Source organism: Fundulus heteroclitus, chromosome 7 (assembly GCF_011125445.2).
Source record: "Fundulus heteroclitus isolate FHET01 chromosome 7, MU-UCD_Fhet_4.1, whole genome shotgun sequence".
NCBI classification, from domain to species: domain Eukaryota; kingdom Metazoa; phylum Chordata; class Actinopteri; order Cyprinodontiformes; family Fundulidae; genus Fundulus; species Fundulus heteroclitus.
The window spans coordinates 41,818,584-41,844,487 of NC_046367.1; the positions used below are offsets into that span (position 1 = coordinate 41,818,584).

General features: G+C 39.7%; 1 protein-coding gene and 1 long non-coding RNA gene across 4 annotated transcripts; both read left to right on the forward strand.

The window, feature by feature from the left end:
• The first annotated feature begins 3,657 nt into the window (after window positions 1–3,657).
• LOC118563778 lies at window positions 3,658–8,538 on the forward strand. Of its 3 annotated transcripts, none has more exons than XR_004931429.1 (5): window positions 3,658–3,700; window positions 6,443–6,487; window positions 7,557–7,610; window positions 8,274–8,318; window positions 8,509–8,538. It is a non-coding gene; the product is annotated as an uncharacterized LOC118563778 (long non-coding RNA). The 3 variants fall into 3 exon arrangements; XR_004931430.1 differs by lacking the exon at window positions 3,658–3,700 and adding an exon at window positions 6,219–6,242; XR_004931431.1 differs by lacking the exons at window positions 8,274–8,318; window positions 8,509–8,538 and adding an exon at window positions 7,808–7,818.
• A 229-nt stretch (window positions 8,539–8,767) lies between these two features.
• Window positions 8,768–24,720, forward strand: LOC118563567 (SUN domain-containing protein 2-like). The gene is made up of 18 exons (XM_036138661.1): window positions 8,768–8,794; window positions 15,255–15,299; window positions 15,490–15,531; window positions 15,731–15,775; window positions 17,085–17,129; window positions 17,320–17,361; window positions 17,561–17,605; window positions 18,669–18,722; window positions 18,920–18,964; window positions 19,155–19,196; window positions 19,396–19,440; window positions 20,508–20,561; window positions 22,598–22,642; window positions 22,833–22,874; window positions 23,075–23,119; window positions 24,189–24,242; window positions 24,440–24,484; window positions 24,675–24,720. Exons 2-18 carry the CDS (start codon window positions 15,265–15,267, stop codon window positions 24,718–24,720), a joined length of 771 nt encoding a protein of 256 aa, XP_035994554.1. The 5' UTR covers window positions 8,768–8,794; window positions 15,255–15,264.
• The last annotated feature ends 1,184 nt before the right edge of the window (window positions 24,721–25,904 follow it).

Below are 25,904 nucleotides of genomic sequence, written 5' to 3' on the forward strand. Positions count from 1 at the left end.
GGGTCAACCTAGCGGAAAACAATAACGCTTGAAAATATATTAATCCAGAAATGATAAAACATTTATTTGTTGTCTGATCAGCCTCTCCCAACAAAGATTTCTATAGTGTATTTGCGCTCCAGCATACTGGCTCCTTCAGAAAAGGATATGCCTTTTCCAACACTTCCTTATGCAGATCTCAGCTGAAAAGGAGGAATAACTCAGAGTAAGCCCGAACAACTCTGCTCGGTAACAGGATTGTTTCATGGATTAATTTGTTGTCACAATTTGACTCAGGGTAAAGCTTTTAAGATTTCTAAAATGGAAAAGCCAGGGTATGCAGGAATTTACCCCAGAAATGATTGAATATCCACTAACCCAGCTTTCTGAAACTGGGCCCTGATCTTCAGTAATTTTGTCCAACTTTCTAAAGCTACAACTAGAACAACTTCTTTTGTTTCATTGTTTCACTGGAATGAGCTTCATCACTAAAACTTTAAAGCTTATTTGTTTCTATTCATACCTTACTCAAAGCTACAACTTAAGGTCTCTGATCTGACATTTCTAAACCACAGGTAAAAATGGGGGAATTATTTCTATTCATAATTAAGTTGAATTATAACAAGCTTTGACACTAAAAATCCTAAGCTTAATGTTTTTATTCATAAAGCTACAGCTTGAGGTCTCTGATCTGACCTTTCTGACACAACAGCTAAAAAAGTGTAAGGCTTAGTGCTGGTGAACTCGATATTCAGCCGAACACAGAGTTACATATTTTTAAAATGTTTATTGAGAGGATGAATAACGGCACACAGGATCTGGTAGAGACAGTGTGCATCAAACTGGGCAAGCTGTTACAAGAAGTTAAGTTCTGGCAACCAAGAGTTGGCTGAGGCAGGTATATGTAGGCTGGTGAACAGGTGAGCTGAGTAGACTAATTAGTGGCAACAGGTGGAGATGATCTACAGTAGGGTGGAGGCTGGAGGGAGACTGATTGGACATTTCTGAACTGAAAAGTCCAGAAATGTCCAAAGTAAAACAAACAAAAACCTAAAACATGACAAAAAGAAAGCATCAGAATAAGGAAAGAAACCACAGCAGAAGTGGTGTGTGTGTGTGTGTGTGCGTGTGTGCGTGCGTGTGTGTGTGTGTGTGTGTGTGTGTGTGTGTGTGTGTGTGTGTGTGTGTGTGTGTGTGTGTGTGTTGTAGTGTAGTCAGATGTGTGTGTACTTGTGTGTGTTAGTCTGTGAACTCTCACAGCCAGAGTCTGACTAGTGACTCTGGCTGTGGGAGTGATGACTAGTGATGACTTTATCAGGTAATTCACTAAGGTTACGTTCACACTGCAGCCTGAAGTGACCCAATTCCAATTTTTTTGCCCATATGTGACCTGTATCTGATCTTTTCATGACATTCTGAACAACACAGATCGGATTTTTTCAAATGCAACCCAGGTCGCTTGTATATGTGGTCCTGATTCTGATACGAATCTGATCTTTTCAAATGCGACCTGTGTCTGTACGACCAGGTCACATTAATCCAACTTGTACGTCACCGGTACTGGACAAAAATCACTAACTGTGGACCTGGCTATGCCAAAGATGTTGGCTAAAAAAAGAAAAAAAAAAGAGGTTGGCTATTGGGCGGTAACAAGCACCTGTTGCAAGTCAATACAGCCCCACGGCAAGGTGTTTCAATAAAACAGTTAACTATAACAATCCTAAAAAAATGTGTTTTTAATCTTGATTTAAAAGATTAAATCAAGACATAAGCTGTCAGCATTTTTGCAGTTTCTGGAAGTTTGTTCCAGATAAGCGGAGCATAGGAACTAAATGCTGCTTCTCCATGTCCGGTTCTGGTTCTGGTTCTGCAGAGCAGGCTGGAGCCAGAAGACCTGAGTGGTCTGGAGGGTTGATGCACTGATAACATGTCTGTGTTCAGCTTCAGGCTTAAAGATGAACATAGAAAAATGTGAAATCTTAGCAATTAAAAATAATCAACCCACTTTAATTGATAAAAACTAGGTAAAATATTTAGGTTTAATGATTAACAAGGACCACACTGAAAATAACAGAACAAATATTTAAGCCATTTTACAAAAAAATCAACAAATATTTGACAGTTGGCTCAATTTTTAGAAGAATATTGTTAACAAAGACAGAAGGGATAGCCAGATTAATTTATCTAGCACATATCTTAAATATACCAAATACTGCAATAAAAATGTATCAAATTCATCACAATTTCATCCGGAATAATAAAAACAATGTGATCAGAAAGAATGACATAGTAATATCAGTAGAAAAAGGAGGAATAAAGATTATTGATTTTAATGTGATGAATGTCGTGATAAAATGGCTGCAGACTTTTGTTAAAAATGAAAAGAGTTTATTTAAGAGTATTTAAGAGTTGTTTCCCTTCACAACTTTTTTTTTAAATTGGAGGAAGGAAATTTCTCTTTAAATGTAACTTTGTTTCTGCAAAATTACCGAATAAATTGTCAGACTACCACAGAAGCATTCCAAAAAGATGTTAAAAGTTTTCATGCCTCAATTAAGTTACTGGAAAATAACCGTAAATTAACAAAATAAAATTAATTTGTAACAAATGGAGGGTGTAATGTAGTTTGTTTGAGTGGAGTTGCCATATAATAATGTCATCGGGAAGCGCAAGGCCCCCGAGTCGATCTGACCACCCGAGCAGATCTGGTACCTACACCGGGAAACCACCAGAACGGGTTTAGCGAGCAGCTGGGATTCACAGGGAAACAGATTGTTATTGTCAATATTACCCCCAATGACTGCAGGGAGGTTTCACCCAACAGAAGTTGGAGAAGCTCTGCTCAGCTGGAACATTTGACATGACCCCTGTCACATGACCCTAGTTTAAGAGCAGAAATTCTCCATTCATTAAAAATGCTTTTGTGTGTCCTAGGTTTCTGGGTGATCATGTGATTTTTCTTGACAATAGCTCCCAAACTGCCAGCAGTAGACACAATTTACTTATTGTGAGGGAAACCAAATGTGTTTTGCATTTCTTATCCACTGTGAACACAATCTTTGATGATCAAGTGCAACATGCGTACTTTTTGCTCCCACAATTTTCTGTCTGTCTGTCAACACAATTTAGTGGTCATTGCTTGGAGTCTTTGAAAATCAGGTTCTTAATCTTAGAAGAAGTTACCAGAAATATGAATCAGACAGCTGGTTGTTTTACTCCACAGACCTGCTCTAAAGGAAACGGAAACTGAAGCTGAAGCTAAAGCCTTGCAGCAAAGGTGGTTCCTCTTCCAAGATGTTGAATATTAAAAGAAAGTTTTCTAAATTTTAGGAATCAGATAAGTTACAATTGTGTAACGCGCTAACTTCTTTAAGTCTGCTTTGATTTATTGTCTTTAGTGTCGTTTTGTGTTTTTATTCAATTCAACTAATTAGTTACAACAAAATCCCCTTGTACAAAAGCAACATGGTTTAAGGTAAATATTTTCATGGTTTTACAATTAAACCCATGTTTGATCAAGTTAACATCAACTCTAAATCAGTGCCGAAAGTGTGCAGATGTCAGATAACAAAACATTTAAATGTTCAGCAGTAAATTCAACAGAAAGGGTTATTAAGATCGATTCAGTTTTTAAGTGTTGCATTAACTCAGTGAGAACTGCTCATTTTCAACTCCAAGGACCTGCTTTAAAAGAGAAGGAAACTGAAGCCTTGCAGCAAAGGTGATTTCTGTTCCAAGATATTGAATATTAATAGGTTTTCCAAAATTTTAGGAGTCAAAAAAGTTACTAAAGAGCAATGTGCTAAACTTTTGCTGGGATATCTTTAGAGTCAATTTTGTGTTTTTAATCAATTCAATTTTATTCAATTCAACTAATTAGTTACAGAAATATTCTCCTTCTGTTTTTTTAATTATCTATAGGACTCAAGAGAGGGACACAAATGAAAAAAGGAACCTGACTTAAGGTAAATGTTTCCATGGTTTCAGAAAAGAATAGAATTCAACTTTATCATCATTTCACGTCACAAGTACAAGCAACAAAACTTGCCTTGTACTTGTCTGTGGGCTTATTTTAGTTAATTGGACTCACCTGTGTTCCCTGATTACCACCTGTATTCAAGTTCCCCTGGCTTGTTTCCCTGTTGTCGGGTCATTCTGCATTGCTCTGTGTCCTCCCGAGTTCGCTTCTGTGTTCTCCTCCGTGTTCCCCTGCTGGCCGATGTCCTAGGTTTTGTGCCAAGCCTGAGTTCCTGTAAGTTTTGCTTTCATTAGACCTTGTGAACATCATGAGCTGCCCACTGCCTCATTGCCACCTAGGTCCTCGCCACCACCAAACCACTCCTGAAAAAAACATCCTTGATCCAGGTAGACATACAAAGTACAGGCCCCTGGTCCATGCCTTTGTCTCCTCCAAGCTGGGATCCCTAAAAATAATCTGCAGAAACTACAATATGTTCAGAACACTGCTGCAAAGATCCTAATGAATGTGTGAAAGTACTGCCTTATAACACAATTTCTCCATTCACTTCACTGGCTTCCCGTTTCCACTAGAATTGAATACAAGGTCTCAATTCTCCCCCACCAATGCATCTATGGAAATTCTCCACCATACCTAAAAGAACTACTCACCACTCTCACTACAACACGATCCCTCCGCTCAGAAAATTCAAACTGCCTCTGATTCCCCAGAACTAAGTTGAGCACCATGGGTAATCGTACCTTTTGCTCGATCGCTCCCCGGTCATGGCATGCCGTCCCTGAAGTTCTGAGAGAACCACAGACTATTGAGACTTTTAAAAAAGGACTAAAAACATATTTTTTTTTTTAGCAGAATATATGACTTTTAACCTTACACAATAATCTTGTTGTACTATTTATGGGTATCACAATTTTCAAATTAAAAGGTTTTTATCATACTGAAGGTTACCAAGAAACCTTTGTCATATATTTTTTCAGTCAAATCAACAACTCAACAATCTTCCAGAGTTTTCGTGAGCAACTGTTCTGGCTCTATTTTCCTGTAAACAGGGACAGAATGGGAAACAAGAATACCAGGTAAAGTATGCTTGCATGAGTTGCATTTTAAAAACAATTATTGTTTTTGATTGTTACATTTTACTATCAATGGTTGGTATAATTAAAATAATTGAAACTGGCTTCATATTTATGGGGGACCAACTCTGATATAATTAAATAAATATAGAATTTGTCAGGAAAGGATCTCGTGAACCCAAATTCAGCCACACATAGACCCATGTTTGAGTGAGTTTATTGAGAGACATTGAGCTGTAGAATGAGGGACAGGAAACTGCAGCAGACTGGAACAGGCAGGAGACGATGGCAGGAGCAGGCAGACGTGAAGGTGCAGAAGCACCATGGGAGCTTTGCTGCGGAGCCATGCAGGTGCAGGGTGCCAGGAAGCCTCCTGGGCAGACGAGTGAGTGCTGGGGTGGAGGAAGAACCGTCAGCTTGGCAGCGGGAGCTCTTGGGCGCTGAGTGGGTAGCAGGCAGGCACAAAGAGGGAGAGTGAGGCAGCTTTGAGACGAAGGAGACAGTGAGGAATGAAGGAAGGCAGAAGGACGAAGGCAGAAAGCTGGTGGAAGGAAGACGATCTGGCGGGGAAGAGTTGGCTGAGAGAGTTTATATAGGGACTCTGACTTGATTGGAGGTGGCAGGTGGCAGTGATCAGGCGTGGAGTGGAGACTGCAGATACCTGGTCTGGATGAGAGATGGAAAGATCTAGAAACGGTCCAAAGAGGGAACCCTGACAGAATTAAGTACATGCCTTGCAGCAAAGGTGGTTTCTCTTCCAAGATGTTGAATATTAAAAGAAAGTTTTTGGGAATCAGATAAGTTACAATTATGTAATGCGCTAACTTCTTTAAGTCTGCTTTGATTTATTGTCTTTAGTGTCGTTTTGTGTTTTTATTCAATTTAACTAATTAGTTACAACAAAATCCTCTTGTATTTCTTTAATTATCTGAAGGACCCTAGAGATGGATACACATGAACAAAAGGAACATGACTTAAGGTAAATATGTTCATGGTTTTACCTTTAAACCCATGTTTAAACCAGTTAACATCAACTCTAGATCAGTGCCAAAAGTGTGCAGATGTCAGAAAACAAAAAATGTTCAGCAGTAAATTCAACAGAAAGGATGAATAAGAACCATTTAGTCTATAATTGTTGCATTAATTGCTGCTCATTTTTAACTCCACAGACCTGCTTTAATGGAGAAGGAAACTGAAGCCTTGCAACAAAGGTGATTTCTGATCCAAGATGTTGAATATTAAAAGAAAGTTTTCCAAAATTTAAGGAGTCAGAAAGGTTACCAAAGAGCAATGTGCTGAATTTTTTCTGATATTGCTGTGATTATTTGTCTTTAGAGTCAATTTTGTTCTTTTATTCAATTCAACTAATTAGTCACAAAGAAATTCCCTTCTATTTATTCCTTATCTGAAGGACTCAAGAGATGGACACACATGAACAAAAGCAACATGATTTAAGGTAAATATTTCCATGGTTTTAGAATAGAATAGAATTCAACTTTATCGTCATTTCACATGTCAGAAGTACAAACATTAAACTCAGTTTTCATCCATCCAGAAGTGCTTCAGTAGTCCACAGTAACATTCCTATGATTGTGCTATAGTTGTAAATATAAATGAATCTAAGTATATGTGGGCTATGAGTGTTTTATAACTGTAAGTATATGTATATACAGGCTATAAATGTGTAAATGCTGATCCAGAACGCTGCTGGCTGCGTCCTCACTAATACTAAGAAAGTAGAGAACATCGACCCGGTTCTAAAGTCCATCCTCTGGCTCCCTGGTTCTCAGAGAATAGACTTTAAATATTCTGTTAGTCTATAAATCCCTGAATGGCTTTGCACCTAAATACATCATAGACTTCTTATCAGGGCATCAACCCTCCAGACCACTCAGGTCTTCTGGCTCCAGCCTGCTCTGCAGAACCAGAACCAGAACTAGAACCAGACATGGAGAAGCAGCATTTAGTTCCTATGCTTCACTGATGTGGAACAAACTCCCAAATTACTGTAAAAGTTCTGAAAACCTGAGTTCCATTAAATCAAGGTTAAAAACCTATTTGTTTAGAACTGTCTTTCACTGTTAATGTTGAAGTTTGTGGTCCAACTGAAGATTACATCACAGACCTGAAGGAAAATATCTTAAAATTCAGAACTGATATGTTTTGATAAAATCATAAATTAGAATGCAGGAATAAAATTCATTCTCTTTGTCAGATCTAATATTTTATAATATTTACAGGATCCAAGCATGGAATCTGTTGAACAAAAGCAACTTTACTCCAGTTAAATATTCACCCGATTTTAGTTTGAAAACAATGTATAATAGCATTGAGATCTCCTTTAAATAATGATTTATGTATGCATATATTAAAAAAACAGTACAATGAAAATAATATGCAGTAAATTCAACAGGAACAATTTGAGTGAGCTATTGTCTTGTCTTACTGAGATTGTTATTCAGTCAATAAGTCCTGAAGTTTATTCAGTGTAAGCTGGTTTACATGCTGGTTGTTTTACTCCACAGACCTGCTCTAAAAGAAACGGAAACTGAGGCTGAAGCTGAAGCCTTGCAGCAAAGGTGGTTTCTCTTCCAAGATGTTGAATATTAAAAGAAAGTTTTCTAAATTTTGGGAATCAGATAGGTTACAATTGTGTAACGCGCTAACTTCTTTAAGTCTGCTTTGATTTATTGTCTTTAGTGTCGTTTTGTGTTTTTATTCAATTTAACTAATTAGTTACAACAAAATCCTCTTGTATTTCTTTAATTATCTGCAGGACCCTAGAGATGGATACACATACACACTTAAGGTAAATATTTTCATAGTTTTATCTTTAAACCCATGTTTAAACCTGTTAACATCAACTCTAGATCAGTGCCAAAAGTGTGCAGATGTCAGAAAACAAAAAATGTTCAGCAGTAAATTCAACAGAAAGGATGAATAAGAACCATTCAGTCTGTAATTGTTGCATTAATTGCTGCTCATTTTTAACTCCACAGACCTGCTCTAAAAGAAAGGGAAAATGAAGTTGAAGCTGAAGCCTTGCAGCAAAGGTGGTTTTTCTTCCAAGATGTTGAATATTAAAAGAAAGTTTTAGGGAATCACATAAGTTACAATTTTGTAACGCACTAACTTCTTTAAGTCTGCTTTGATTTATTGTCTTTAGTGTTGTTTTGTGTTTTTATTCAGTTTAACTAATTAGTTACAACAAAATCCTCTTGTATTTCTTTAATTATCTGAAGGACCCTAGAGATGGATACACATGAACAAAAGGAACATGACTTAAGGTAAATATGTTCATGGTTTTACCTTTAAACCCATGTTTAAACCAGTTAACATCAACTCTAGATCATTGCCAAAAGTGTGCAGATGTCAGAAAACAAAAAATGTTCAGCAGTAAATTCAACAGAAAGGATGAATAAGAACCATTCAGTCTATAATTGTTGCATTAATTGCTGCTCATTTGTAACTCCACAGATCTGCTTTAAAAGAGAAGGAAACTGAAGCATTGCAGCAAAGGTGATTTCTGTTCCAAGATATTGTATATTAAAAGAAAGTTTTCCAAAATTTTAGGAGTCAGAAAAGTTACCAAAGAGCAATGTGCTGAAATTTTTCTGAGTTTGCTGTGATTAATTGTCTTTAGAGTCAATTTTGTTCTTTTATTCAATTCAACTAATTAGTCACAAAAAATCACTTTCTATTTTTTACTTATTTGAAGGACCCAAGAGATGGACACAAATGAACAAAAGCAAAATGATTTAAGGTAAATATTTCCATGGTTTTAGAATAGAATAGAATTCAACTTTATGGTCATTTCACATGTCAGAAGTACAAACATTAAACTTGGTTTTTATCCATCCAGAAGTGCTTCAGTAGTCTACAGTAACATTCATATGATTGTGCTATAGTTGTAAATATAAATTAATCTAAGTATATATGGGCTATGAGTGTTTTATAACTGTAAGTATATGTATATACAGGCTATAAATGTGTAAATGCTGATCCAGAACGCTGCTGGCTGCGTCCTCACTAACACTAAGAAAGTAGAGAACATCGACCCGGTTCTAAAGTCCTTACACTGGCTCCCTGGTTCTCAGAGAAAAGACTTTAAATATTCTGTTAGTCTATAAATCCCTGAATGGCTTAGCACCTAAATACATCACAGACTTCTTGTCAGTGTATCACCCCTCAAGACCACTCAGGTCTTCTGGCTCTAGCCTGCTCTGCAGAACCAGAACCAGAACCAGACATGGAGAAGCAGCATTTAGTTCCTATGCTTCACTGATGTGGAACAAACTCCCAAATTACTGTAAAAGTTCTGAAAACCTGAGTTCCTTTAAATCAAGGTTAAAAACCTATTTGTTTAGAACTGTCTTTCACTGTTAATGTTGAAGTTTGTGGTCCAACTGAAGATTACATCACAGACCTGAAGGAAAATATCTTAAAATTCAGAACTGATATGTTTGGATAAAATCATAAATTAGAATGCAGGAACAAAATTCATTCTCTTTGTCAGATCTAATATTTTATAATATTTACAGGATCCAAGAATGGAAACTATTGAACAAAAGCAACTTTAATCCAGTTAAATATTCACCCGATTTTAGTTTAAAAACAATTTATAATAGCATTGAGATCTCCTTTAAATAATGATGAATGTAGCATATATTAAAGAATAGTACAATGAAAATAATATGCAGTAAATTCAACAGGAACAATTTGAGTGAGCTATGGTCTTGTCTTACTGAGATTGTTATTCAGTCAATAAGTCCTGAAGTTTATTCAGTGTAAGCTGGTTTTCATGCTGGTTGTTTTACAACCACAGACCTGCTCTAAAAGAAACGGAAACTGAAGTTGAAGCCTTGCAGCAAAGGTGGTTTCTCTTCCAAGATGTTGAATATTAAAAGAAACGTTTTTTAAATTTTGGGAATCAGATAAGTTACAATTGTGTAATGCGCTAACTTCTTTAAGTCTGCTTTGATTTATTGTCTTTTGTAATGATTTGATGTGGTGAATCCAAAGTTAAGCCAAACACGGAGCTTATGCTAAAAAAGGGTTTTTATTGAAAAAGATGACGGATCCTCCAGGGTAAAAAAAAGGCTGGGACAGACTCAAAAAACAGGACAGATAATTCGGGGTAAACAACATATAACATAAACAGAGGCTGCAAAGCTCTTACCATGAGGTAACGGACAGGGACGAGACGAGATAATCCAGCAACTGAGCAGAAACGAAGGTGGGCTTAAATAGACGAACGGAACAGAAGAGCAGGGCGGGACTAATTAACCAAAACAGGTGGAAATAATAAAGGGAGCAACAGACTGATAGACAAAAACTTAAGGTAAGAAATAAGGCTAAACAGGCAAGGGCTGAAATAAACTAATAACAAAGGCCAGATAACAAAAACAGGCTAAGCATAACTCTAACACAAGAAACAGAAATAATGCTAAATCAAAACCACAACAGAACGTTACAGAGCCCCTCCCTCAAGGGCGGATCCTAGACGCCCTCAACCGTCTCGAAAAGTACAAACAAAACAAAAGGAAAGTCCAACCGGGCGGGTGGAGGGGGGTTACAGGCTGGAGGGTCAGAATCTGAAAAAGAAAAACAATATCGAAAATACAAGTCCCTCAACAGAAAACAACCCTCAAAGGGCAGGTCATAACAGACAGTCATTCAGAAAAAAACAAGAGTCTGATGGACCTCCCGGAGGACGGCCCCGGCGTGACAGGTTCTCCGGTGGACGTCCCGGCGGACGGCCCAGACGTGACAGGTTCTCCGGCGGTCGTCCCGGCGGACGGCCCAGACGTGACAGGTTCTCCGGCGGTCGTCCCGGCGGACGGCCCAGACGTGACAGGTTCTCCGGCGGTCGTCCCGGCGGACGGCCCAGACGTGACAGGTTCTCCGGCGGTCGTCCCGGCGGACGGCCCAGACGTGACAGGTTCTCCGGCGGTCGTCCCGGCGGACGGCCCCGGCGTGACAGGCTCTCCGGCGGACGGCCCCGGCGCGACAGGCTCTCCGGCGGACGGCCCCGGCGCGACAGGCTCTCCGGCGGACGGCCCCGGCGCGACAGGCTCTCCGGCGGACGGCCCCGGCGCGACAGGCTCTCCGGCGGACGGCCCCGGCGTGACAGGCTCTCCGGCGGACGGCCCCGGCGTGACAGGCTCTCCGGCGGACGGCCCCGGCGTGACAGGCTCTTCGGCGGTCGTCCCGTCGGACGGCCCCGGCGTGACAGGCTCTCCGGCGGAAGTCCAGGAGGCCGTCGGCGGATCAAGGTGACAGACGGCCGTCGACGGACCAGAAACCTCGGAGGTCTTCGGCGGACCAGAAACCTCGGAGGCCGTCGGCGGGGTCTGGAGAGGAAGAAAATAGAACCTGGCGCCGGACTACAGGCTGAGGAAGGCGCCGGACTACAGGCTAAAGGAGGCGCCGGTCTACAGGCTAAAGGAGGCGCCTGGTTAGTGGCTACAAGCGGCGGCGCCTGGTTAACGGCTACAGGCAGCGGCGCCTGGTTAACGGCTACAGGCGGCGGCGCCTGGTCACTGGTTCCCAGTGCGGGAGCCTGGCTACAGGCGACTGAAAAAGGAGCCTGGCTACAGGCGACTGACGAAGGAGCCTGGCTACAGGCGACTGACGAAGGAGCCTGGCTACAGGCGACTGACGAAGGAGCCTGGTTACAGGCGACTGACGAAGGAGCCTGGTTACAGGCGACTGACGAAGAAGCCTGGTTACAGGCGACTGACAAAGGAGCCTGGCTACAGGCGACGGACGAAGGAGCCTGGTTACAGGCGACCGAAGGAGAAGCCTGACTACAGGCGACCGAAGGGGGAGCCTGACTACAGGCGACCGAAGGGGGAGCCTGACTACAGGCGACCGAAGGGGGAGCCTGACTACAGGCGACCGAAGGGGGAGCCTGACTACAGGCGACCGAAGGGGGAGCCTGACTACAGGCGACCGAAGGAGGAGCCTGACTACAGGCGACCGAAGGGGGAGCCTGACTACAGGCGACCGACGAAGGAGCCTGACTACAGGCGACAGACGAAGGAGCCTGACTACAGGCGACAGACGAAGGAGCCTGACTACAGGCGACAGACGAAGGAGCCTGACTACAGGCGACAGACGAAGGAGCCTGACTACAGGCGACAGACGAAGGAGCCTGACTACAGGCGACAGACGAAGGAGCCTGACTACAGGCGACAGACGAAGGAGCCTGACTACAGGCGACAGACGAAGGAGCCTGACTACAGGCGACAGACGAAGGGGCCTGACTACAGGCGACAGACGAAGGAGCCTGACTACAGGCGACCGAAGGGGATGCCTGGCTACAGGCGACTGAGGGGGATGCCTGGCTATAGGCGACTGAAAAAGGAGCCTGGTTACAGGTGACTAACAAAGGAGCCTGACTACAGGCGATGGAGGAAAGAGCCTGGCTACAGGCGACTGAAGGGGAAGCCTGGCTACAGGCGACTAAAGGGGAAGCCTGGCTACAGGCGACTGAAGGGGAAGCCTGGCTACAGGCGACTGAAGGGGAAGCCTGGCTACAGGCGACTGAAGGGGAAGCCTGGCTACAGGCGACTGAAGGGGAAGCCTGGCTACAGGCGACTGAAGGGGAAGCCTGGCTACAGGCGACTGAAGGGGAAGCCTGGCTACAGGCAGCTAACGTGGGAGCCTGGCTACAGGCTGCTAACGTGGGAGCCTGGCTACAGGCTGCTAACGTGGGAGCCTGGCTACAGGCTGTTAAGGTGGGAGCCTGGCTACAGGCTGCTAAGGTGAGAGCCTGGCTACAGGCTGCTAAGGTGAGAGCCTGGCTACAGGCTACAGAGGCCACAGGGCTACAGGCTACAGAGGCCACAGGGCTACAGGCTACAGAGGCCACAGGGCTACAGGCTACAGAGGCCACAGGGCTACAGAAGACCCCGGGCTGCAGGCTTCAGGAGACCCCGGGCTGCAGGCTTCAGGAGACCCCGGGCTGCAGGCTTCAGGAGACCCCGGGCTGCAGGCTTCAGGAGACCCCGGGCTGCAGGCTTCAGGGGACCCCGGGCTGCAGGCTTCAGGAGACCCCGGGCTGCAGGCTTCAGGAGACCCCGGGCTGCAGGCTTCAGGAGACCCCGGGCTACAGGTTTCAGGAGACCCCGGGCTACAGGTTTCAGGAGGCCCCGGGCTGCAGGCTTCAGGAGGCCCCGGGCTGCAGGCTTCAGGAGGCCCCGGGCTGCAGGCTTCAGGAGGCCCCGGGCTGCAGGCTTCAGGAGGCCCCGGGCTACAGGCTTCAGGCACCAAAGTCAGACCCTTAGCCACCAGGAGTCTCAGGATCAGCTCCTGAAGGGTCTCAGAAAGGGACATCCAATAAAGTCTCTCCCAGAGTTGGCTGTCCATGAGGGTAATAAGGAGTCTTGGCTTAAACACAATACTATGAGGCTCTAAGTCTTCAGGAGGCCACAGTTGCTGCTTCCTCTTCGGCGGCCCTGGGTGCCCGAAGAACGAAGGATCCCCCTGGGTCCCCACGTCGGACGTCTGCGACGGACCCCCCTGGGTTCCCACGTCGGACGTCTGCGACGGACCCCTCTGGGTTCCCACGTCGGACGTCTGCGACGGACCCCTCTGGGTTCCCACGTCGGACGTCTGCGACGGACCCCCCTGGGTACCTACGTCGCACGTCAGTGACGGACCCCTCTGGGTTCCTACGTCGCACGTCCGTGGCGGGCCCCTCTGGGTTCCCACGTCGCAGGTCAGAAGAGGCAGGTCCTCCTGGACCACCTCTCTGGACTTGGGCAGAGGCAGATCCTCCTGGACCCCCTCGTTGGGCTTCACGAGAGCCGAGGCGCCTTCCAGATCCTCGGGGACAGACTCAGGGGCCGAGGCGTCTTCCAGACCCTCGGGGACAGACTCAGGGGCCGAGGCATCTTCCAGATCCTCGGGGACAGACTCAGGGGCCGAGGCGTCTTCCAGACCCTCGGGGACAGGTTTAGGTCGGCTGTAGAAGGCCTGAAGGGCTGATCTATAATGTCCCTCAACCTCCTTTAATTTTCCCTCCAGCTCCTCTGAATAATGACTGAGAAGAGCCTCCCTGAGGCGTTTAATTATGGGTGCAAACGTCCTTATTTTGTCCTCCAACTCCTTGTGAACAGCTTCTGCATCACCACTAGGAGGAGCTGTGGGCGGGGTCGGACAGGGAAGTGGAGGACCCCGGTCTGCTGAACAGGAAGCAGCGGAAGGAGATGACGGGGCAACCGGCAAGGGCTGAGCAGCACCGACCGTTTGAGGCTGACCAGGCTCAACTGACGGCTGCTTAGAACGGCTGGCGGAGTGGTCAACAAGCCGTCGTCTCTTCCTCCGGCGGCGGGATGATGGGCTTGGCGGAGATACTGATTCCTCCTGACGGAAGGGGACCGCCGACGCCAACGGCGATTCATGCGCCTCATCGCCAGGAGAAGGAAATGGGACCGACTCCAAAAAAAGGTCCGGACGGAGCTCCTGGATCACCTCCGCGTCAACCTCCAGAAAAAAGTCCGGATCTGGCTTGAACGGCGGTGAAGGGGACTGACAGAAGAAATCCGGTGAGTGGTTGCTAGAGGTGAATGGAGCGCAGGCCGGGACAAGCATAGCTCCTCCGGTACGGAGAGGATGTGTTGGCTTTGGATTCATGGTGGCTGGATTATACTGTAATGAATTGCTGTGGTGAATCCAAAGTTAAGCCAAACACGGAGCTTATGCTAAAAAAGGGTTTTTATTGAAAAAGATGACGGATCCTCCAGGGTAAAAAAAAGGCTGGGACAGACTCAAAAAACAGGACAGATAATTCGGGGTAAACAACATATAACATAAACAGAGGCTGCAAAGCTCTTACCATGAGGTAACGGACAGGGACGAGACGAGATAATCCAGCAACTGAGCAGAAACGAAGGTGGGCTTAAATAGACGAACGGAACAGAAGAGCAGGGCGGGACTAATTAACCAAAACAGGTGGAAATAATAAAGGGAGCAACAGACTGATAGACAAAAACTTAAGGTAAGAAATAAGGCTAAACAGGCAAGGGCTGAAATAAACTAATAACAAAGGCCAGATAACAAAAACAGGCTAAGCATAACTCTAACACAAGAAACAGAAATAATGCTAAATCAAAACCACAACAGAACGTTACATCTTTGGTGTCGTTTTGTGTTTTTATTCAATTTAACTAATTAGTTACAACAAAATCCTCTTATATTTCTTTAATTATCTGAAGGACCCTAGAGATGGATACACATGAACAAAAGGAACATGACTTAAGGTAAATATTTTCATGGTTTTACCTTTAAACCCATGTTTAAACCAGTTAACATCAACTCTAGATCATTGCCAAAAGTGTACAGATGTCAGAAAACAAAAAATGTTCAGCAGCAAATTCAACAGAAAGGATGAATAAGAACCATTCAGTCTATAATTGTTGCATTAATTGCTGCTCATTTGTAACTCCACAGATCTGCTTTAAAAGAGAAGGAAACTGAAGCCTTGCAGCAAAGGTGATTTCTGATCCAAGATATGTAATATTAAAGGAAAGTTTTGCAAAATTTTAGGAGTCAGAAAAGTTACCAAAGAGCAATGTGCTGAATTTTTTCTGATTTTGCTGTGATTAATTGTCTTTAGAGTCAATTTTGTTATTTTATTCAATTCAACTAATTAGTCACAAAAAATCACTTTCTATTTATTACTTATCTGAAGGACCCAAGAGATGGACACAGATGAACAAAAGCAACATGATTTAAGGTAAATATTTCCATGGTTTTAGAATAGAATAGAATTCAACTTTATGGTCATTTCACATGTCAGAAGTACAAACATTAAACTTGGTTTTTATCCATCCAGAAGTGCTTCAGTAGTCTACAGTAACATTCATATGATTGTGCTATAGTTGTAAATATAAATTAATCTAAGTATATATGGGCTATGAGTGTTTTATAACTGTAAGTATATGTATATACAGGCTATAAATGTGTAAATGCTGATCTAGAACACTGCTGGCTGCGTCCTCACTAACACTAAGAAAGTAGAGAACATCGACCCGGTTCTAAAGTCCTTCCACTGGCTCCCTGATTCTCAGAGAATAGACTTTAAATATTCTGTTAGTCTATAAATCCCTGAATGGCTTAGCACCTAAATACATCACAGACTTCTTATCAGGGCATCAACCCTCCAGACCACTAAGGTCTTCTGGCTCCAGCCTGCTCTGCAGAACCAGAACCAGAACCAGACATGGAGAAGCAGCATTTAGTTCCTATGCTCCACTGATGTGGAACAAACTCCCAGTTTACTGTAAAAGTTCTGAAAACCTGAGTTCCTTTAAATCAAGGTTAAAAACTTATTTGTTTAGAACTGTCTTTCACTGTTAATGTTGAAGTTTGTGGTCCAACTGAAGATTACATCACAGACCTGAAGGAAAATTTGTTAAAATTCAGAACTGATATGTTTTGATAAAATCATGAATTAGAATGCAGGAACAAAATTCATTCTCTTTGTCAGATCTAATGTTTTATAATATTTACAGGATCCAAGAATGGAATCTGTTGAACAAAAGCAACTTTACTCCAGTTAAATATATTCACCCGATTTTAGTTTAAAAACAATTTATAATAGCATTGAGATCTCCTTTAAATAATGATGAATGTAGCATATATTAAAGAATAGTACAATGAAAATAATATGCAGTAAATTCAACAGGAACAATTTGAGTGAGCTATGGTCTTGTCTTACTGAGATTGTTATTCAGTCAATAAGTCCTGAAGTTTATTCAGTGTAAGCTGGTTTTCATGCTGGTTGTTTTACAACCACAGACCTGCTCTAAAAGAAACGGAAACTGAAGTTGAAGCCTTGCAGCAAAGGTGGTTTCTCTTCCAAGATGTTGAATATTAAAAGAAACTTTTTTAAATTTTGGGAATCAGATAAGTTACAATTGTGTAATGCGCTAACTTCTTTAAGTCTGCTTTGATTTATTGTCTTTGGTGTCGTTTTGTGTTTTTATTCAATTTAACTAATTAGTTACAACAAAATCCTCTTGTACTTCTTTAATTATCTGAAGGACCCTAGAGATGGATACACATGAACAAAAGGAACATGACTTAAGGTAAATATTTTCATGGTTTTACCTTTAAACCCATGTTTAAACCAGTTAACATCAACTCTAGATCATTGCCAAAAGTGTACAGATGTCAGAAAACAAAAAATGTTCAGCAGCAAATTCAACAGAAAGGATGAATAAGAACCATTCAGTCTATAATTGTTGCATTAATTGCTGCTCATTTGTAACTCCACAGATCTGCTTTAAAAGAGAAGGAAACTGAAGCCTTGCAGCAAAGGTGATTTCTGATCCAAGATATGTAATATTAAAGGAAAGTTTTGCAAAATTTTAGGAGTCAGAAAAGTTACCAAAGAGCAATGTGCTGAATTTTTTCTGATTTTGCTGTGATTAATTGTCTTTAGAGTCAATTTTGTTATTTTATTCAATTCAACTAATTAGTCACAAAAAATCACTTTCTATTTATTACTTATCTGAAGGACCCAAGAGATGGACACAGATGAACAAAAGCAACATGATTTAAGGTAAATATTTCCATGGTTTTAGAATAGAATAGAATTCAACTTTATGGTCATTTCACATGTCAGAAGTACAAACATTAAACTTGGTTTTTATCCATCCAGAAGTGCTTCAGTAGTCTACAGTAACATTCATATGATTGTGCTATAGTTGTAAATATAAATTAATCTAAGTATATATGGGCTATGAGTGTTTTATAACTGTAAGTATATGTATATACAGGCTATAAATGTGTAAATGCTGATCTAGAACACTGCTGGCTGCGTCCTCACTAACACTAAGAAAGTAGAGAATATCGACCCGGTTCTAAAGTCCTTCCACTGGCTCCCTGATTCTCAGAGAATAGACTTTAAATATTCTGTTAGTCTATAAATCCCTGAATGGCTTAGCACCTAAATACATCACAGACTTCTTATCAGGGCATCAACCCTCCAGACCACTAAGGTCTTCTGGCTCCAGCCTGCTCTGCAGAACCAGAACCAGAACCAGACATGGAGAAGCAGCATTTAGTTCCTATGCTTTACTGATGTGGAACAAACTCCCAAATTACTGTAAAAGTTCTGAAAACCTGAGTTCCATTAAATCAAGGTTAAAAACCTATTTGTTTAGAACTGTCTTTCACTGTTAATGTTGAAGTTTGTGGTCCAACTGAAGATTACATCACAGACCTGAAGGAAAATATCTTAAAATTCAGAACTGATATGTTTTGATAAAATCATAAATTAGAATGCAGGAACAAAATTCATTCTCTTTGTCAGATCTAATATTTTATAATATTTACAGGATCCAAGAATGGAAACTGTTGAACAAAAGCAACTTTACTCCAGTTAAATATTCAACCGATTTTAGTTTAAAAACAATGTATAATAGCATTGAGATCTCCTTTAAATAATGATTTATGTATGCATATATTAAAAAAACAGTACAATGAAAATAATATGCAGTAAATTCAACAGGAACAATTTGAGTGAGCTATTGTCTTGTCTTACTGAGATTGTTATTCAGTCAATAAGTCCTGAAGTTTATTCAGTGTAAGCTGGTTTACATGCTGGTTGTTTTACTCCACAGACCTGCTCTAAAAGAAACAGAAACTGAGGCTGAAGCTGAAGCCTTGCAGCAAAGGTGGTTTATCTTCCAAGATGTTGAATATTAAAAGAAAGTTTTCTAAATTTTGGGAATCAGATAGGTTACAATTGTGTAACGCGCTAACTTCTTTAAGTCTGCTTTGATTTATTGTCTTTAGTGTCGTTTTGTGTTTTTATTCAATTTAACTAATTAGTTACAACATAATCCTCTTGTATTTCTTTAATTATCTAAAGGACCCTAGAGATGGATACAGATGAACAAAAGGAACATGACTTAAGGTAAATATTTTCATAGTTTTACCTTTAAACCCATGTTTAATCCAGTTGACATCAACTCTAGATCAGTGCCAAAAGTGTGCAGATGTCAGAAAACAAAAAATGTTCAGCAGTAAATTCAACAGAAAGGATGAATAAGAACCATTCAGTCTATAATTGTTGCATTAATTGCTGCTCATTTTTAACTCCACAGATCTGCTTTAAAGGAGAAGGAAACTGAAGCCTTGCAACAAAGGTGATTTCTGTTCCAAGATATTGAATATTAAAAGAAAGTTTTCCAAAATTTTAGGAGTCAGAAAAGTTACCAAAGAGCAATGTGCTGAAATTTTTCTGAGTTTGCTGTGATTAATTGTCTTTAGAGTCAATTTTGTTCTTTTATTCAAGTCAACTAATTAGTCACAAAAAATTACTTTCTATTTATTACCTTTTTGAAGGACCCAAGAGATGGACACACATGAACAAAAGCAACATGATTTAAGGTAAATATTTCCATGGTTTTAGAATAGAATAGAATTTAAGTTTATCGTCCTTTCATATGTCAGAAGTACAAACATTAAACTCAGTTTTCATCCATCCAGAAGTGCTTCAGTAGTCCACAGTAACATTCTTATGATTGTGCTATAGTTGTAAATATAAATGAATCTAAGTATATATGGGCTATGAGTGTTTTATAACTGTAAGTATATGTATATACAGGCTATAAATGTGTAAATGCTGATCCAGAACGCTGCTGGCTGCGTCCTCACTAACACTAAGAAAGTAGAGAACATCGACCAGGTTCTAAAGTCCTTCCACTGGCTCCCTGGATCTCAGAGAATAGACTTTAAATATTCTGTTAGTCTATAAATCCCTGAATGGCTTAGCACCTAAATACATCACAGACTTCTTATCAGGGCCTCAACCCTCCAGACCACTCAGGTCTTCTGGCTCCAGCCTGCTCTGCAGAACCAGAACCAGAATCAGAACCAGACATGGAGAAGCAGCATTTAGTTCCTATGCTCCACTGATGTGGAACAAACTCCCAGTTCACTGTAAAAGTTCTGAAAACCTGAGTTCCTTTAAATCAAGGTTAAAAACCTATTTGTTTAGAACTGTCTTTCACTGTTAATGTTGAAGTTTGTGGTCCAACTGAAGATTACATCACAGACCTGAAGGAAAATATGTTAAAATTCAGAACTGATATGTTTGGATAAAATCATAAATTAGAATGCAGGAATAAAATTCATTCTCTTTGTCAGATCTAATGTTTTATAATATTTACAGGATCCAAGAATGGAATCTGTTGAACAAAAGTAACTTTACTCCAGTTAAATATTCACCCGATTTTAGTTTGAAAACAATGTATAATAGCATTGAGATCTCCTTTAAATAATGATTTATGTATGCATATATTAAAAACAGTACAATGAAAATAATATGCAGTAAATTCAACAGGAACAATTTGAGTGAGCTATTGTCTTGTCTTACTGAGATTGTTATTCAGTCAATAAGTCCTGAAGTTTATTCAGTGTAAGCTGGTTTACATGCTGGTTGTTTTACTCCACAGACCTGCTCTAAAAGAAACGGAAACTGAAGCTGAAGCTGAAGCCTTGCAGCAAAGGTGGTTTCTCTTCCAAGATGTTGAATATTAAAAGAAAGTTTTCTAAATTTTGGGAATCAGATAAGTTACAATTGTGTAATGCGCTAACTTCTTTAAGTCTGCTTTGATTTATTGTCTTTAGTGTCGTTTTGTGTTTTTATTCAATTTAACTAATTAGTTACAACAAAATCCTCTTGTATTTCTTTAATTATCTGAAGGATCCCAGAGATGGATACACATGAACAAAAGGAACATGACTTAAGGTAAATATTTTCATAGTTTTACCTTTAAACCCATGTTTAAACCAGTTAACATCAACTCTAGATCAGTGCCAAAAGTGTGCAGATGTCAGAAAACAAAAAATGTTCAGCAGTAAATTCAACAGAAAGGATGAATAAGAACCATTCAGTCTATAACTGTTCCATTAATTGCTGCTCATTTTTAACTCCACAGATCTGCTTTAAAAGAGAAGGAAACTGAAGCCTTGCAACAAAGGTGATTTCTGTTCCAAGATATGTAATATTAAAGGAAAGTTTTGCAAAATGTTAGGAGTCAGAAAAGTTACCAAAGAGCAATGTGCTGAATTTTTTCTGATTTTGCTGTGATTAATTGTCTTTAGTCAATTTTGTTATTTTATTCAATTCAACTAATTAGTCACAAAAAATCACTTTCTATTTATTACTTATCTGAAGGACCCAAGAGATGGACACAGATGAACAAAAGCAACATGATTTAAGGTAAATATTTCCATGGTTTTAGAATAGAATAGAATTCAACTTTATCGTCATTTCACATGTCAGAAGTACAAACATTAAACTCAGTTTTCATCCATCCAGAAGTGCTTCAGTAGTCTACAGTAACATTCCTATGATTGTGCTATAGTTGTAAATATAAATTAATCTAAGTATATATGGGCTATGAGTGTTTTATAACTGTAAGTATATGTATATACAGGCTATAAATGTGTAAATGCTGATCCAGAACGCTGCTGGCTGCGTCCTCACTAACACTAAGAAAGTAGAGAACATCGACCCGGTTCTAAAGTCCTTCCACTGGCTCCCTGGATCTCAGAGAATAGACTTTAAATATTCTGTTAGTCTATAAATCCCTGAATGGCTTTGCACCTAAATACATCACAGACTTCTTATCAGTGTATCACCCCTCAAGACCACTCAGGTCTTCTGGCTCCAGCCTGCTCTGCAGAACCAGAACCAGAACCAGAACCAGACATGGAGAAGCAGCATTTAGTTCCTATGCTTCACTGATGTGGAACAAACTCCCAGTTTACTGTAAAAGTTCTGAAAACCTGAGTTCCTTTAAATCAAGGTTAAAAACCTATTTGTTTAGAACTGTCTTTCACTGTTATTGTTGAAGTTTGTGGTCCAACTGAAGATTACATCACAGACCTGAAGGAAAATTTGTTAAAATTCAGAACTGATATGTTTTGATAAAATCATGAATTAGAATGCAGGAACAAAATTCATTCTCTTTGTCAGATCTAATGTTTTATAATATTTACAGGATCCAAGAATGGAATCTGTTGAACAAAAGCAACTTTACTCCAGTTAAATATATTTACCCGATTTTAGTTTAAAAACAATTTATAATAGCATTGAGATCTCCTTTAAATAATGATGAATGTAGCACATATTAAAGAACAGTACAATGAAAATAATATGCAGTAAATTCAACAGGAACAATTTGAGTGAGCTATTGTCTTGTCTTACTGAGATTGTTATTCAGTCACTAAGTCCTGAAGTTTATTCAGTGTAAGCTGGTTTACATGCTGGTTGTTTTACTCCACAGACCTGCTCTAAAAGAAACAGAAACTGAAGCTGAAGCTAAAGCCTTGCAGCAAAGGTGGTTTCTCTTTCAAGATGTTGAATATTAAAAGAAAGTTTTCTAAATTTTGGGAATCAGATAAGTTACAATTGTGTAACGCACTAACTTCTTTAAGTCTGCTTTGATTTATTGTCTTTAGTGTCATTTTGTGTTTTTATTCAATTTAACTAATTAGTTACAACAAAATCCTCTTGTACTTGTTTAATTATCTGAAGGACCCCAGAGATGGATACAGATGAACAAAAGGAACATGACTTAAGGTAAATATTTTCATAGTTTTACCTTTAAACCCATGTTTAATCCAGTTGACATCAACTCTAGATCAGTGCCAAAAGTGTGCAGATGTCAGAAAACAAAAAATGTTCAGCAGTAAATTCAACAGAAAGGATGAATAAGAACCATTCAGTCTATAATTGTTGCAATTATTGCTGCTAATTTTTAACTCCACAGATCTGCTTTAAAGGAGAAGGAAACTGAAGCCTTGCAACAAAGGTGATTTCTGTTCCAAGATATTGAATATTAAAAGAAAGTTTTCCAAAATTTTAGGAGTCAGAAAAGTTACCAAAGAGCAATGTGCTGAAATTTTTCTGATTTTGCTGTGATTAATTGTCTTTAGAGTCAATTTTGTTCTTTTATTCAATTCAACTAATTAGTCACAAAGAAATTCCCTTCTATTTATTACTTTTCTGAAGGACTCAAGAGATGGACACACATGAACAAAAGCAACATGATTTAAGGTAAATATTTCCATGGTTTTAGAATAGAATAGAATTCAACTTTATCGTCATTTCACATGTCAGAGGTACAAACATTAAACTCAGTTTTCATCCATCCAGAAGTGCTTCAGTAGTCTACAGTAACATTCCTATGATTGTGCTATAGTTGTAAACATAAATGAATCTAAGTATATATGGGCTATGAGTGTTTTATAACAGTAAGTATATGTATATACAGGCTATAAATGTGTAAATGCTGATCCAGAACGCTGCTGGCTGCGTCCTCACTAACACTAAGAAAGTAGAGAACATCGACCCGGTTCTAAAGTCCTTTCACTGGCTCCCTGGATCTCAGAGAATAGACTTTAAATATTCTGTTAGTCTATAAATCCCTGAATGGCTTAGCACCTAAATACATCACAGACTTCGTATCAGTGCATCAACCCTCCAGACCACTAAGGTCATCTGGCTACAGCCTGCTCTGCAGAACCAGAACCAGAACCAGAACCAGACATGGAGAAGCAGCATTTAGTTCCTATGCTTCACTGATGTGGAACAAACTCCCAAATTACTGTAAAAGTTCTGAAAACCTGAGTTCCTTTAAATCAAGGTTAAAAACCTATTTGTTTAGAACTGTCTTTCACTGTTAATGTTGAAGTTTGTGGTCCAACTGAAGATTACATCACAGACCTGAAGGAAAATATCTTAAAATTCAGAACTGATATGTTTTGATAAAATCATAAATTATAATGCAGGAAAAAAATTCATTCTCTTTGTCAGATCTAATATTTTATAATATTTACAGGATCCAAGAATGGAAACTGTTGAACAAAAGCAACTTTACTCCAGTTAAATATTCACCCGATTTTAGTTTAAAAACAATGTATAATAGCATTGAGATCTCCTTTAAATAATGATTTATGTATGCATATATTAAAAAAACAGTACAATGAAAATAATATGCAGTAAATTCAACAGGAACTATTCCAGTGAGCTATTGTCTTGTCTTACTGAGATTGTTATTCAGTCAATAAGTCCTGAAGTTTATTCAGTGTAAGCTGGTTTACATGCTGGTTGTTTTACTCCACAGACCTGCTCTAAAAGAAACGGAATCTGAAGCTGAAGCTGAATCCTTGCAGCAAAGGTGGTTTCTCTTCCAAGATGTTGAATATTAAAAGAAAGTTTTCTAAATTTTGGGAATCAGATAAGTTACAATTGTGTAATGCGCTAACTTCTTTAAGTCTGCTTTGATTTATTGTCTTTAGTGTCATTTTGTGTTTTTATTCAATTTAACTAGTTAGTTACAACAAAATCCTCTTGTATTTCTTTAATTATCTGAAGGACCCTAGAGATGGATACACATGAACAAAAGGAACATGACTTAAGGTAAATATTTTCATGGTTTTACCTTTAAACCCATGTTTAAACCAGTTAACATCAACTCTAGATCAATGCCAAAAGTGTGCAGATGTCAGAAAACAAAAAATGTTCAGCAGTAAATTCAACAGAAAGGATGAATAAGAACCATTCAGTCTATAATTGTTGCATTAATTGCTGCTCATTTTTAACTCCACAGACCTGCTTTAAAAGGGAAGGAAACTGAAGCCTTGCAGCAAAGGTGATTTCTGTTCCAAGATATTTAATATTAAAGGAAAGTTTTCCAAAATTTTAGGAGTCAGAAAAGTTACCAAAGAGCAATGTGCTGAAATTTTTCTGCTTTTTCTGTGATTATTTGTCTTTAGAGTCAATTTTGTTCTTTTATTCAATTCAACTATTTAGTCACAAAGAAATTCCCTTCTATCTATTACTTTTCTGAAGGACTCAAGAGATGGACACAGATGAACAAAAGCAACATGATTTAAGGTAAATATTTCCATGGTTTTAGAATAGAATAGAATTTATGGTCATTTCACATGTCAGAAGTACAAACATTAAACTCAGTTTTCATCCATCCAGAAGTGCTTCAGTAGTCCACAGTAACATTCCTATGATTGTGCTATAGTTGTAAATATAAATTAATCTAAATATGTATGGGCTATGAGTGTTTTATAACTGTAAGTATATGTATATACAGGCTATAAATGTGTAAATGCTGATCCAGAACGCTGCGGGCTGCGTCCTCACTAACACTAAGAAAGTAGAGAACATCGACCCGGTTCTAAAGTCCTTCCACTGGCTCCCTGGATCTCAGAGAATGGACTTTAAATATTCTGTTAGTCTATAAATCCCTGAATGGCTTAGCACCTAAATACATCACAGACTTCGTATCAGGGCATCAACCCTCCAGACCACTCAGGTCATCTGGCTCCAGCCTGCTCTGCAGAACCAGAACCAGAACCAGACATGGAGAAGCAGAATTTAGTTCCTATGCTTCACTGATGTGGAACAAACTCCCAAATTACTGTAAAAGTTCTGAAAACCTGAGTTCCTTTAAATCAAGGTTAAAAACCTATTTGTTTAGAACTGTCTTTCACTGTTAATGTTGAAGTTTGTGGTCCAACTAAAGATTACATCACAGACCTGAAGGAAAATATCTTAAAATTCAGAACTGATATGTTTGGATAAAATCATAAATTAGAATGCAGGAACAAAATTCATTCTCTTTGTCAGATCTAATATTTTATAATATTTACAGGATCCAATAATGGAACCTGTTGAACAAAAGCAACTTTACTCCAGTTAAATATTAACCCGATTTTAGTTTAAAAACAATTTATAATAGCACTGAGATCTCCTTTAAATAATGATGAATGTAGCATATATTAAAGAATAGTACAATGAAAATAATATGCAGTAAATTCAACAG